The sequence below is a fragment of the Gobio gobio genome (genome assembly GCF_949357685.1).
Source record: "Gobio gobio genome assembly, chromosome: 15".
Classification (NCBI taxonomy): Eukaryota; Metazoa; Chordata; class Actinopteri; order Cypriniformes; family Gobionidae; genus Gobio; species Gobio gobio.
The window spans coordinates 29,553,629-29,568,739 of NC_137108.1; the positions used below are offsets into that span (position 1 = coordinate 29,553,629).

General features: G+C 39.3%; 1 protein-coding gene across 2 annotated transcripts in view; it reads left to right on the top strand.

Moving 5' to 3' along the window:
* The window catches only part of galnt1 (UDP-N-acetyl-alpha-D-galactosamine:polypeptide N-acetylgalactosaminyltransferase 1), a 132,116-nt gene that overhangs the window by 90,458 nt on the left and 26,547 nt on the right, over positions 1–15,111 (top strand). For both annotated transcript variants that reach the window (XM_079837754.1, XM_079837755.1), the window contains one exon: positions 12,147–12,313. In XM_079837754.1, the coding sequence (XP_079693880.1) occupies positions 12,147–12,313 (167 nt within the window). The remainder of the gene's footprint in view (positions 1–12,146; positions 12,314–15,111) is intronic.

The window sequence follows — 15,111 nt, forward strand, 5'->3', positions numbered from 1 at the left end:
CCTGACTGTTTTCCACCGGCTGTGAGGTGAAGACCACATGTCCCAAGATTCTGCGCTCAAACGTGGCGTCATCAAACTACGCCTTTGTTTTGAACAGGCGACCTCTAGTGGACGGAAAAGTTACATAGTGTAGCTTTAATCAAATAAAATTATTAATAATAAAAAAAAAATTTTTTTTATTAATTAAATTAATTAGACATGTTTTTGATTAAATCATTAAAATGGAATCCAGAAACATTTTAATGGGAAAAGGAAAAAATAAAAGCGGGATTTGGAAAGAAATAAATAAAACATATTTTGGAAAAAATCAAACGGATTTCATAGGGCCCTAAATTCTCAAAACCGCTTGTGAGTCGCAAATACCAAAATGAGTGGCTTATTGCGCTTCAACAGTCAAATACACACAAAATTATGTCAAAATGCCCGTCATTATAAAATTAACGAGTATTCATTTAAAGAAAATCACTCTCTGCTCTTGACTGAATAACTTTTGTAACTAACTGAATACATTGATCTGTATTTAATTTTTACAATGAAGACTATCCGGCTTTTGTTTGAAAATTTGTAAATTTGTTCTTATTTTATCACTGTTTTTTTTACTTGCTTTTTTATGAAAATAAAAGTTTGCATTTCAGAAAAGTAGATTTTTGTTTGTACGTGCTGACAATTATAGTTCTTTGAAAGAAAATCGGTATAGCCAAGTCAGACTGACAAAAAAACCAAAAAACAAACGGAAATTAGAATCAACCAAGAAATTTGCAATCGGTGTATCTCTACTTAAAATCTGAATGTAACATTTATACGGTATACTTAATTTCTTTCAAATTGTTGTACAAGTAGTTTTCGTAATATACATTTTCACATGCAGCAGACCAGTTGGCACCAAAGGCAACTGCAGAAATAGTTTTTTTGTAAACATGTTTCCTAAACACTCCCTCCATTGGTTGGACCAACAGATTCTCACACAAACTCAAACCATTGGTTGAGCCTATATTACTGAGCCCCTCTGCGTTTGGATGTCATAAGTATATCTAAACCTAAAAAAAAATAAAAAAAACATATCTTCTTTGACGACCATTCAAAATTAGCTTTGTCTTTGCAAGCAATTGTTGATTTACTTATTTTCCCTGCATATATAAGCTGAAGAAGGACAAATGGCACACTTCAGCTTTAAGGATACTTTTTCATCTGGTTTGAGGATCAAATTCTGATTGGACTGATCTTGACAGTATCTTAGCAACACTCTTCAAACATGTAATTATGACTTACTGTGCATCAGCAGATAAACCTTTTCCCGGTTACTTCTGTTTTCTCTGACCTTCTGCTCTCTTTCTCTTGTCTTACACACACACACACACACACACACACACACACACACACACACACACACACACATATATATAGCACCATAAGTGCTGTGTGTGATGTGTGCTAAATTACTGTTTTGCTGCTCTGAACGTTGTAAAATGGAATACATTATTCTGTTTCTCTAAATTACATATCAAAGGAGGATGAGCAAGAGCCAGAGAGAAAAGAGAGAGAGAGAGATGTGATATCAAAGTAGTAAGATATCTCAATCTCTACGGAAGGAAGGAAGTGGAATTACTAGGCAAGAAAAAAGGAAAGTGCAGATGAAAGCAACTGAAAATGTCTGCCAAAGGGAAAAGTGTGTGAGCAAACAACTTTATGTATTTCTTGCGGGTTGTGGCTGTATCTTCCCATACACACCCCTGCAAGAACCATCTTAATACTGTGTCGACTAGATGAGTCAGTGCCATGACATGATCCTTTTTGGGATATTGAGAGGCAACACAGGAAACTAAGAAAAGTCCGAAAATCAGCCAATAGAATAAACGAATTTCACATTTGAGTTTTCACAAAAATGTGTAAGAACCCTGTAATGGCCTTTGTCAGATTTACATTTTCAATAATTTCTCTTAAGGGGACGAACTGAACGTCCACATTTTTTCTCAGAATGCCTTAGGTGCAATGCATGGCTATCTGACTGTAAAAAAACAATAGGCTAATTGTCTGATTAAATAACTGATCTTAGCTTTTAAATAAAGTTGAAATATTCTAATCCAGTTTGCTCAACTGTGGAAACATTTTTGGAGAAAATTTCTCAGACACCACAATATCCTTAATGACTATTTTGACTGTTAAGGTTTTTTTTATTTTAATTTTAATTTTTATATATAAGTTCTACTGCTGTCCACATGGAAATGTATAACTGTTCCAAAAAAGTACTGTCCGGACTTCCTCTGGGAAGTAAATACAGAGACACCTCTGCTCTGGAATCTGGTCCCTTTAACATGATTTGTTGTTGTATTGACCTTCATAACATGATTAGCTGTTCAACGGTGGGCCTGATTACCTGAATGGCTATTCTGCATACTGTTTAATGATGTGATTAACATAATCACTATGCAATTCGTCAGCTTAATTATGCAGTGCTTGGTTCTTAGGTTTGCTCTTTTTATTCCCATTTTTGCCTCTCTGTGTGACTTTTATTGGTTTTCCTCCACAATGTGGTAAGCAAAGCTTTTTTGGCTTGCATTTCTGTAATTAGCAAGTTATGCAGAACCATTAAAAGCATATGGTCAGGACTGTAAACTCACAGTCAGCATAGATTTACACAACCACGCCAACACACTCTCTTTTTTTTTATAGTTGTGTGTTGCGTAGAGAGAACAGCTCACAGCTGGGAATAATACTGACCTTTTCTCCTTCACTGCATTCCTGCTGTCTGGGAGGGAACTGTGTGTGTGTGTGTGTGTGTGTGTGTGTGTGTGTGTGTGTGTGTGTGTGTGTGTGTGTGTGTGTGTGTGTGTGTGTGTGTGTGTGTGTGTGTGTGTGTGTGTGTGTGTGTGTGTGTGTGTGTGTGTGTGTGTGTGTGTGTGTGTGTGTGTGTGTGTGTGTGTGTGTGTGTGTGTGTGTGTGTGTGTGTGTGTGTGTGTGTGTGTGTGTGTGTGTGTGTGTGTGTGTGTGTGTGTGTGTGTGTGTGTGTGTGTGTGTGTGTGTGTGTGTGTGTGTGTGTGTGTGTTTGATGCTGAAAGCTGTACTGTGGTAACATAATATTTCCTCTACAGTTTGACCGTCTTTCTTGTTATGTCTCTTGCTTCCTTTCAGATTCAGGTAGCTTTTATTGGCAAGGTAAAACAGTAAGGGTCTAGAGGCAGTGCCTTCTAACAACATTGGATGAGAAAATAATTGACAGTACAAAATGAACACTAAAATAAATACAGTGAAATATTACATTTTTTACTAAAGGAGTCAAGGAGGCAGTTGACAAAAACATGTGAGAAGAGGCAGTGCCTCCATGTTGTTGCGTTTGACTGATAACTAGTCAACGACCTGGCATTCAAAATTCCTATTAAACGCTCATAAACAAAAAACTCAATTCCTGCCTCTAACAAGTGCTTAATTTGTGCCGAATCCTGTTCCGGAGAATGTCATTTTTTTTTGCATCCCAGTATTTTTTTATTTTTTTTTCATTGTCTGACAGATTAGATACATTGTCAAAGCGTGTGTGTGTGCAGGTATGCTTTGAGGTGACAGCCAATCTTGTCTAAAGTTTATTTTTCACTGGTCAGACAACATTTAACAATGTTAGTTTTATAGTGGTCCTTTTCCGATTATTTGCTCTTAACAGATGTATTTTTTTTGACCAACAAGTTTTCATAATTTAGTTTTGCATGATCCTGCTGACAAATCTGCAGCAACTGCATAATGCAATCATGTTAACATGCACCATGAAGGTTTCCAGCGTCTTAGATAAAGATTCAGGCTGTTCTGGGGTCCTACTGAGTATTTGAGATGTGTACTTAATAAAGTGGCCACTGAGTGTGAATGGAAAACAACATGCACTTAAAATGTCACATTTATTCTGTACTGCATTTATACTATACTGCATGTCACATTTATACTGTATTCTTAATTTCTTTCAAATTGTTGTACAATTAGATTTCTTAATATACATTTTCACATGCACCAAATTATTTTTTTTAAGCTTATTTTGTTTTACATCACCATTTTTTTATGTTTTGAAAGAAGTCTCTTCTGCTCAATTCAAAATAGCCGTTTTCTTTTTTATGATATATTTTAAAATGATATGTATTCCTTTGATGGCAAAGCTGAATTTTCAGCATCATTACTCCAGTCATAGGCGGAGCATGTGTATGGCTGGGGAAGGCTTAGCTTCGGCCATGGCTTAAAAATTAACGGGGGCTTGGCCCAAAAATGCACCTGCACATTTAAACTAAATATAGTAATAAAGTGAAAATGAAAATTAATTCGATCTGCTCGTTTTACAATGTTTCACGCATACTTTTTACGCGTGTCACAATGTTGCGCACTATAACCAATCACACCCAACTCTGTTGAGCTTATAAATGCAATGGCCAATCAGAGGCATTAGATTAGTAATCGCTGAAATTTCGGCGTTTTGTTCAATATTCTGAACACTCGCGAATACTCTCATCATAAAGTTTAAAACTCATAAACATAAACATATTTGATGATTGTGCTCTTGAGAGCGTCGAAAATACGGTTCTAATTACGTCAAAACGTATAGGTTTTTCTATTTTTGCAGTGTTGAGTAATGTAGCCAATCAATAACATAGCTGATGATTTCTTAAATGCAATGGCCAATCGGACGTTTTTAAAGGAACACGCCGACTTTTGGGACTTAAGCTTATTCACCGTATCCCCCAGAGTTAGATAAGTCAATACATACCATTCTCATCTCCGTGCGTGCCATAACTGTCTGACGCACCCACCGCTAGTCTAGCTTAGCAAAAAGACTAGAGGTAAACGGCTCCATCTAGCCTACTGCTCAATAAGTGACAAAATAACGCCAACATTTTCCTATTTACATGTTGTGATGTGTATAGTTACATTGTGTACTAAGAATGATGGAAAATTAAAAGTTGCGATTTTCTAGACCGATATGGCTAGGGACTATACTCTCATTCCTGCATAATAATCAAGGAATTTTGCTGCCGTACCATGGGTTAAAAAATAAAGTGCAAAGTGCAAATAGCAATAGATGTTATTTACACTAAGGCACCGTCCACACGGAGACCCCTTTAGCTGTATTTGTAAAAATGTAAAAGTCTTTAATGTCACTTTTGATCAATCTAATGTGCCCTTGATGAATAAATGTATTCATTTATTTCAAAAAGTAACCTTACTTACCCCAAACTTTTAAATGATGACAGAAAATGAGAGGTCTGTGTGAGTAAAAAAAAAAAAGTAAATGTAAAGTTTATTTCATTCCTATATTGCCTTCAGTCTACAATGATTTTGACATGTATAGTCTGTGTTTTGGATTTTGAAGCCAGCCTTGACACCAGCTGGTTGTTTTTTTCCATTTTCATGTTCTGTTTTGATTCTGTTCTTTGATATGATGAAGGCGCTGGTCAGAGAGATTGGGGTTTAGCATGTGTGTGTCTGTGTGTGTGTTTGAGATTATGATGACTTTGAGAACTGATGACTAACCGATCCAGTGTGTCCTCTGGCTGTTATTTTTGCTTTAGAGGGAGAGGAAAAGTAGAAGAGAAAGGTTGTCCTCAATTATTCTTCCCAGACACACTCAAACACACACGCAGCCGAAAATGTGTGTAAAATCACACTGAGCTGCTTCATTGCACTCAATCGAGTAGGATGTCCTATAAATGACTGAATAACTACAGCTCGCATTGTTCTTCCACTGCATCTCTATATCTCTCTCTGTGTGTGCTGAAGTTAAGCAAGATTTGGCCTGAGGAGTCTGAATTAAAAAAATCCTGTATAATAATGCATGCGTGTTTGTGATGGAAGAGTTCTATAGACCTACGGCTGTTTTTGTCTCTCTCTGATTGCACCAAATATATCCAATTATTCCTGGGGCCTGAGAAATGTGATTGTGCGCGTCTGGTGTCTCTGAGGGTTTGTTTGAGCATGTGTGTGTGTGTGTTTCATCTTTGATTCCTTCCATCTTTTGATCAGCCACTCTTTTCCACATTGTCGCAGCTATTTTAGCCTGATTTAGCCTTTGCTCTTGCACACACATATTGTACACACATACACGCACACACACACACACACACACAAGCCATGGCCAGGCATATGCTACCTCACCCACTCAGCTCACTCACACTTTGATGGTGTCTGTGCTGATGGGAGGGAAGGGATGCATGATCTCCCTGCTTTACAAAATTGATTTTTATAGAGACAGAAAATCTAGGAGAACAGACACCAAGGAATGAGAGAGAAATCTGTGCTTCATTTTAATCAGGCAGGTAGCAGGGTTGACCAATGAGAAGCCTCGGCTGCAAATTAAACTCTTGTCTGAGGTCCTGAGAGTCGACATCAGGTTAATGAATTTAAAAGGAGCCGTCTGTGTGTTTCCAGATGATGAGTTTAAGAAAGATGGGGCCAGGAGGGTCTGTGTTACTGCAGTGATGGGACATGATGGACCACAACCCCTAACCTTCATTTAATTAATGGCGTCTGTGTGTGTGATGGCTAGTAGGTTGGAAGGTGTTTTGTGCCTCTAATGTTGTTTGGATGTGTTAATGTTGTTGTTTTTTGGAGCATTGTGGTTATATTTTGCCTCTGAATGTGGTTTTGTGCTTGATGTTTTGTCTTTTTGGGGGAACGCAGGCCAGAATCCCCTAGCTGTGCTAGGGCAAACAGGAAATTAGGCAGGAAGTGAAACGTGTGTCCCACTTTAGCTCTCCAGATACAACAAACACTGGCTTTCCTGTTCCTACCACAGCACAGACTGGCACAGTGGCCTGTGCTTACATAATCGGCAAACAATCAACACATTCTCTGAATATGTGAAAGCATATTATTCTTTCACTATGTCCCTTTATGGTGTCCATATAATTAAAGCTGCAGACCGTAAGTTTTGTCTCTTTGTCGCCACCTCTGTTTGAACCCTGAAATTGCAGTTATTTGCGGAGTTATCTTCTTCACATGGGTTGTGCATTGGCACAGCTCCTCAGCATGGAAGAATCTAATGTTTTGAGGTGTATGTGTGGATTGTCAACAATGATTGTAGTTTTGAACTTTCTGGATTACAAGCCGCCATCAAAATGACAAGTTTAATTATATTCCAGCTGCTGTAAGAAGAGGCCACAAATGATCCGCCACCTGCAGCATCCACACACGATATAGCCTACTAGTATGGACTCCTTTAAGCATACAGGCATGACATAATGACGCAAAGACGAATGGCGGAAGCTCGTGTTTTCCGAGGAAAGCTACCAGTACCACTCACATTATTTACAGACTGCATTAAAACTTAAAAACCAACTGAAATTGAAGTCATATACTGAAAATCTTCCCTTTCTCCTTTTTTATAAAAGCCCAAATTACAAATCGGTGTGTCATTATGGTTTGTGAGAAATAAGAACCAATGTCATTATTAGGGGCTTTCGCAGCGGAGGAACCTTTTTATAGTTCTAAGAACTAAGTGCAGGAGCTTTTAAACGATTTTAATTCTAGAAACGCCTTTTAGGGGGAACTAAATTTCTTACTTTAGAGTTGGGTTCAACCCAGCACAATAGGAACTACCAGTGATTGTAAGTGTACACTGATTTGGCCAACGCACGCGAAACACCAGTACCCGCCATTTAAAAAAAAAAGGCTGTGCACACAGTTTATATAGCATGTATATTTACTCCACAAACTAATTATACGAACATGGAAAAACGTGTGAGATGGATCTCTCAAGTATTACGCTAAGGAGAAAATCCAATGCAACTTTGAGGGGACCAAGCGAAATATGATTATGTATTTCTGCTCAGCTAGCGACATTGGGCATCAACCACACAGCAAACGCTAATACTTTTCATATACGATCTACTTTCTTTGTAGAACAATTCTATCTAATAACGTATTAGACAGGACTTTTAAACAGATCGTAAATGAATAAAGGGAGTGTCATCGCTCCGTGGCGTCAAAATAAATGTCTGCCGTGCTGTCAAAATAAAAGTAAAAACTAAAAATAGTCAAATAGTCAAAAATAACATCAAGCGTGGCTTATGTCACTTCAGAGTTCCTACTGGCGCTGCGATTGCAACCAGGAAAATGGCCTCAGGCTAACATTAGTTCTCGGGGAACTGCCCTGGTTTCTAGTTCTTATATCTAAGTTCCTATAACTACCCGCTGTGAAAGCCCCTATTGACATTATATGGCCCGTTGATTTTCATTGTAGCGTTAACATTCTGCTAAGCTTCTATTATTATTTAGACAAATATTTCTCTGTGAACTGTTCCTTTAAGAACAAGAAGATAAAATAAAGACAATAGTGCTTACATCGGTAATAAGATTCAAGATTCAAGATTCAAGAGTTTTATTTGTCACATACACAGTTATATACACAATATACAACTGGCAGTGAAATGTAAACAGGTCCGCTCCATGGACAGTGCAAATAACAGTTACAAGAAATTAAATAGAAATAGAATAAAATTAGAATAAAAAGTATTAACATAAGTAGAATTATAAATAAATCAAGTAAAAGATAAAAATAGGAAATAAGATAAAAATAAAAATATAAAAAAATATGTGGATATGATAAGTGAGATAAACTGTAGACTTAAAAATAAGTGGTTAACATAAAATATATAATATGTATATATAAAGAAGTATAATGTGCAAGGTTTATTACAGGTTGTTACGCAGTAACAATAGGGACGTAAAGTGCAGTGCAATTGCAGTATGTGGATGTTAATGTTAAAAGACTGTATGTTTATGTGTGTGCGGGGGTGAAGTGAGTCACGTGACTGAGTTCAGGAGTCTGATGGCCTGGGGGAAGAAACTCCTCCTGAGTCTTTCAGTCTTTGCCATCAGGCTACGGAAGCGCTTACCAGATGGCAGCAGGGTGAAGTGAGAGTTTGCAGGGTGATTAATGTCTCTGATGATTTTAGTAGCTCTACCTCTGCAGCGTTTGGTGTAGATGTCCTGCAGAGACGGGAGAGCTGAGCCTGAGATGCGCTCGGATAAGCGCACCACTCTTTGCAGGGCTTTGCAGTCGTGACTGGTGCTGTTCCCGTACCACGCTGTGATGCACTGAGTCAGGACACTTTCTATCGCCCCTCGATAGAAAGTTTTCAGGATGGCTGGTGAAACCCTGAATTTCCTCAGCTGGCGCAGGTGGTACAGTCTTTGCCTGGCTTTTTTCACCTGTGTCTGGATGTGTGTAGTCCAGGTCAGATCCTCGGAGATGTTCACACCCAGGTATTTGAAGCTGCTCACTCTCTCTACCGGTGTCCCGCTGATCATGAGAGGGGAGTATGACCGATGCTGTCTCTTCCTGAAGTCCACAATCAGTTCTTTGGTCTTGTTAACATTCAGAGAGAGACAGTTGTCCTGGCACCATGATGTCAGTTGCTCCACTTCGTCCAAGTATGCCGTCTCATTGTTGTTGGAGATGAGACCCAGGACAACAGTATCATCAGCAAACTTGATGATCGAGGTGGAGCTGTGTGTGGACAAACAGTCATGGGTGTAGAGAGAGTAGAGCAGGGGACTCAGCACACAGCCCTGTGGAGCTCCAACACTCAGGGTGATGGAGGTGGAGGTGAACTGGCCTACTCTCACCGCCTGGGGTCTGCCAGTGAGGAAATCTTCAATCCAGAGGCAGAGAGAAGAATTCAGGCCTAGATCCAGGAGTTTGTGTGTTAGCTTAATGGGAACTATGGTGTTAAAGGCTGAGCTATAGTCAATAAATAGCAGCCTGACATAGTTCCCACTTTTGCTGTCGATGTGAGTGAGGCAGGAGTGAAGGACGTGAGAAATGGCATCTTCAGTCGATCTATTGGGACGATAGGCAAACTGAAGAGGGTCCAAAGTGTCAGGAATGGAGGAGCAAATGTTGTTTTTAATGAGTCTCTCAAAGACCTTCATGACTAAAGATGTGAGAGCCACTGGACGATAGTCATTTAGGCAAGAGGGTTTACTGATCTTAGGTACAGGGATGATGGAGGATCGTTTGAAGGAGGTGGGGACAACAGATGTAGCAAGGGACTCGTTGAATATGGATGTAAAGAGCCCTGCGAGCTGATCAGCACAGGACCGCAGAACACGACCTGAAATACCATCCGGCCCAGCAGCTTTCCTGACATCCACACGTTTGAGTGCCCTCCGAACCTCGTCCTCCGAGACAGAGATCACGTGACCGTTGCTGCTCTGAGGGACTCTCTCTGACGCGTCACTCGCCGGAGTCGCGCTGCCGCGATTACCATCAAAGCGAGCGTAGAAAGAGTTTAACTCGTTCACCAGCAACGGATCAGCTCTCACCTCTGCAGAGGATTTAGTTCCAAAAGCACAGATGGTTCTCAGTCCCTGCCACATCCGCCGGGAGTCGTTGAGTTGGAAATGAGATTCCACTCGGTCTTTATAGCGGAGTTTTGCGGCTTTAACGGCGCGCCGGAGGGCGTAACATGAAGCTTTGTACTCCCTCATATCCCCCGTTAGGAGACCGGCATTGTAAGCGGTGGTGCGCGAGTTTACTGCAGTGCGAATTGAACTGTCCACCCACGGTTTCTGATTAGGGAAGGACGTTATAGTTATTGTTTGTGTGGCTTGCTCTGTCAGTGTGTTAATAAAGCAGAGCGCCACTTCTGTGAACTCGCTGACGTCTTCAGAACTCGCGCGGAACATGTCCCAGTCGACGTCATCAAGAGCTGCCTGTAGCGTGATCTCTGAATGGGATGACCAGCGTTTGACTTCCCTCCTCACCGGGGGCTCTTGAACGAGCCTTTGTTTATATTCCGGTGTGAGGAAAATGGCGGCATGGTCCGATTTGCCAAAAGCTGGCTGTGAACGAGCTTTGTAGGCGTTCTTAAACGGAGAGTAGCAATGATCCAGTGTGTTTGCTCCTCGTGTGGGACAGGAGACATGCTGGTGAAAGTTTGGCAATACTTTCTTTAGGTTTGCTTTGTTAAAATCACCCGCGACGATGAAAGCAGCGTCGGGGTGTTTGTTTATGAAGCCGCTGGTCACATCATGGAGGGCAGATAAAGCCAGCCCTGTGTCTGCTTGTGGTGGAATATAAACGGCAGTAGCGATGACCGAGGAAAACTCCCTCGGCAGGTAGAAAGGCCGGCACATGATAGTTAAATGTTCCAAGTGAGGCGAGCAGGATCGCGAAAGAATGGAGATGTTCCTAGGATCGCACCATTTCTTGTTTATCATGAAACACACTCCACCGCCTTTAGATTTCCCGGCCTCGGCTGTTCTGTCCATCCGAAAAACAGAGAAGTTCTCGGACGGCGTCACGGCTGTATCCGGGACCGCTGGCGTGAGCCATGTTTCGGACAGACAATAGATGTTGCAGTCTCTCATGTCCCGTTGAAAACTTATCCTGGCTCTAAGATCGTCCATCTTATTCTCCAAGGATTGGACATTTGCGAGCAAAATGCTCGGGAGAGGAGGACTGAATGCTCTTTTTCTCAGTCTGTTGCGGATCCCAGCGCGTTTCCCGCGGTGTTTTTTGAATCTTCGCCGTCGACTCGAGTGGCCATTGTTCAACTCGGCGTCCCGGCGAATCTCAGATGGAAGATTGGAGAAAGTGTCCTGAAACAGGTCAGTGTAGCGGTAACCAATTTCCAGAAGTGTTTTGCTGTCGTAACAGATCAAAGCAGATGATCCGTTGGAAAAAATAGAGAGTAAAAGAGAGTAGAATAATAAATAAAAGCAAAGTCTTAGCGGAGCGACCTGAACGGCGACCGAGCACGGCGGCGCCATCTGTAATTATCTGTAATAATAAATCTCTTGTCCCTGTTTGTGAATGCTCATTGTTAGCTCATTCACACTGAAGGTTACACCTTAAGCAAGGTGTGACCATTCCTTCAGACACTGTTATCATTTTATTTCAGCGTCAACTGTTTTTATAGCTCCTCACACTGGATGAGATGCGTTCACAGTCTCTTCAGCAGCTCTCCACTTAATGCTTCTCCATAACGGCATGTGTGTTTCTGATAAGTGCTAATCTCCTCTCATCTCATACAGCTCTCTGCAGCTCTCCAGACCCTGTGTGTGTCTGTGCTCATGAGGGGAGAGAATTTCAGACGATATAGCCATTTAAATATTTTTATCTTGATTATCCTTGGGTTTTGTCTGATCTCGTTGGCGGTGTGTGTGTTTTTCAGGTGTAAAACAAAAGTTTATTCGGACGATCTCCCACGAACCAGTGTGGTGATCGTGTTCCATAATGAAGCGTGGACCACACTGCTCCGAACAGTCCACAGCGTCATCGACAGGTCTCCAAGACACCTGCTTGAGGAAATCGTGCTAGTGGATGATTCCAGTGAGAGAGGTGAGTGTGTCAAGTCAACACTTGTGTGTGTTCTGTTTTTACCTATATTGTGAGGATCTAAAGTCCTTATGTTGTGGTGTGTATTCAGGTTCAGTCCACGTCCCCTCCATTATGTGGACATGCCCTTGTCCTTGTAGTTCAAAAAATAAACAAAAATGCTGAATGTTTTCTGTTTAGTTTAGGGTTAGGGGCTAGAAAATGTCATTAGTTCAGTATAAAAAAACCTAAAAAGTCTATGGAGTGTTCTCATAATGATAGGTGTACCAACATGTGTACGCGTGTCTTGTTGGTTGAAGCAGTAGTTCACCCCCAAATAAAACAGGTCATAATTTTTTCACCCTATTTTTTTTAAAACCCTTTCTGCAATGGAACAAAAAGGGATATTTTGAAGAATGTTCATGCTGCTCTTTTTTTAATAGAATGAAACGTTTCAAAGCTACAAAAATAACAAAAAATAGTCCATATAATATGTATGCTATGTTCTAAGTATTTTGAAGCAATATTATAGCTTTTAAATGTCAGAACAGAAAGAAATGAAGCCATTTTGTATGAAAAACTTGCCTTGAAAATCTTGTTCAAAGACAATAATCATTCACTTCCATTGTATGGAAAGGAGACGCTTATACCTTTTTCTATACATTTCTCCATTCACATTCCACCAAAGAAGAGTTAGAGGTTGCGTAAAAGTGTGAGGAAGTAATAGCAGGTTTTCTTTACTTTAAGTGAACTGTCCCTTTTTAAGTTACAATGTAACAGATGTACATCCTATAGAAATGGATTATTGGAAAAATGTAGGGTGGCGACTTCCATTAGTAGCACGGTTTAAGTGGACTAAATCTGTTGTTTTACTCGAAGATCGTGGTATGACATTTTGATTATGAATCATTCACAATAAGATCTATAACATGCCTTTAGGAAATAGATAAGGTGAATTTCCATTTCATGCTGACAGATGTTTGTGTCTCTTGCATACACAAATAAAATGCTCTCACAAAGATCTCGGAGTTAACATGTGGACATTGTACTCTAGAGCTCCAGAGATAATGACATGGTTTTGTTTCCCCTCTTTGAAAAGGCCTGTATCACGTCAGCTCTGCTTTCAGTGCGTGTATGCGTGTATTTGTCTGCAGTAAAAGGGAACAGAACACATCTGGAGGAAAAAGATGGCCGGTGACCTTGTTGCGTATTAACGTCAAAGATGAAATGTGATTTACGCACTGTAAAGCGAGCGCGTTTGTTAGGACAGCTTTATACAGGGAGAGAAGAGAGGGTTTGTTAACTCTGAAAGCTCTATTGTGTGTCTGCTGCTATGTGTGGATTTGCAGCTCTAGTTTTTGTTGTTATCTGCACCAAGCTGTAATTTGGCTAGATTATGGGATTAGTGGATTAGTAGGTGTTATGAATACATAACTGGAATTATATTATTATTAACTCACACATACAGTAATGTTAAAAGTAGGGGTCCCATGACAACCATCAGTATTTTACCACAGGGAGCCTCATTATATTGTTAACATATCGGTTATCGGACAAAATTATAGATTTTTTTTCCTAAATGTATTGATATCAGTCGATATTGGATATATATGGGATGATATTGGATATTTCATTTTGCATGCTCATTTCCTCTATTTTTACAATAGATTACCTTTGACGAAATCTAACGCACTTAAAGTCTATTAAAATATTAATAGTTTAAAAACACTGTTAAATGTAATCTTGTGTATTACAAATCTTTAAATGAATATCTATTTTCAAACTGTACATTATAATATTTTGATGCCTAAATTTACTTGTAGCATTTAAAACAATGGATTTTAATTATAGTTTTATTTGTAATATTTACAATAAAAAAATTAAAAAAAGTATGGGCAAAGTAGAATTAATATCGGCCATTTATCGGTTATCGGCCATTAAAATAATTACAACTTTTTTGGTATTGACCAGAATTTCTTACCAGTGCATCGCTATTTTTGAATATGCAAACCATAATATTAAAGAATTGTGATTTAACAAAGAAAAAGTTCAAAGGCTTTGAGCTTCGTCACATTTCTAGCCCTTTCATATACTGTGCATCTCATCCACTGTGGTTTAAATTTTATTAACTCCTAAATGATATATACATTAGTCTATTGAGCCTAACACCTTACAGTAAAACGCATTAAAATGTCAAAATTACTTATTTCAAGTGATAAATCAAATTATCATATGCATTTCTACTGCTCTGCTGGGGATACGTGGGTAATCTAATTTTGCCATGTCGTACTTATTAGTGTAATTATTCAATCCAGGTGTTGACAGACCTGTGCTTGATTCTACCTGCATTTTCCCCATAGCACTGAAGCATTTTCTCTTACCACTGCACTGCCATCGCTTCTCCCCGCGTCGAAAGTGTAGTAAAACAACGACAGAGAGTAAAAATTGGGCTGTTCAGCATTTTTTGTTGTAAATTGTAGAATGCCATGAAGCAACAGTAAAACTATATATGTAAGTTCAACGGAATCAGAATTAGTTTGTTATGGGTCATGTTGTTTCCTATTGATTGTTAAACTAAAAGAGAGCTTGAGAGGTGTGAGGTAAGAAGATAAGATACTGACAATAAATTATACATTTATCTAGTCTCCATGTTTACCTGGTATAATTTATCCTAATTGTAATTTTATTAAGCAAAACACAGGCTTTAAGAATAAACTACATGAATTAATACTATTATTTAGTATTCATTATTTACTATTATTTAGTACTATTATTATTATAATTTTTTTTTATTTATTTATTTTTTATTATTTTATTACTTT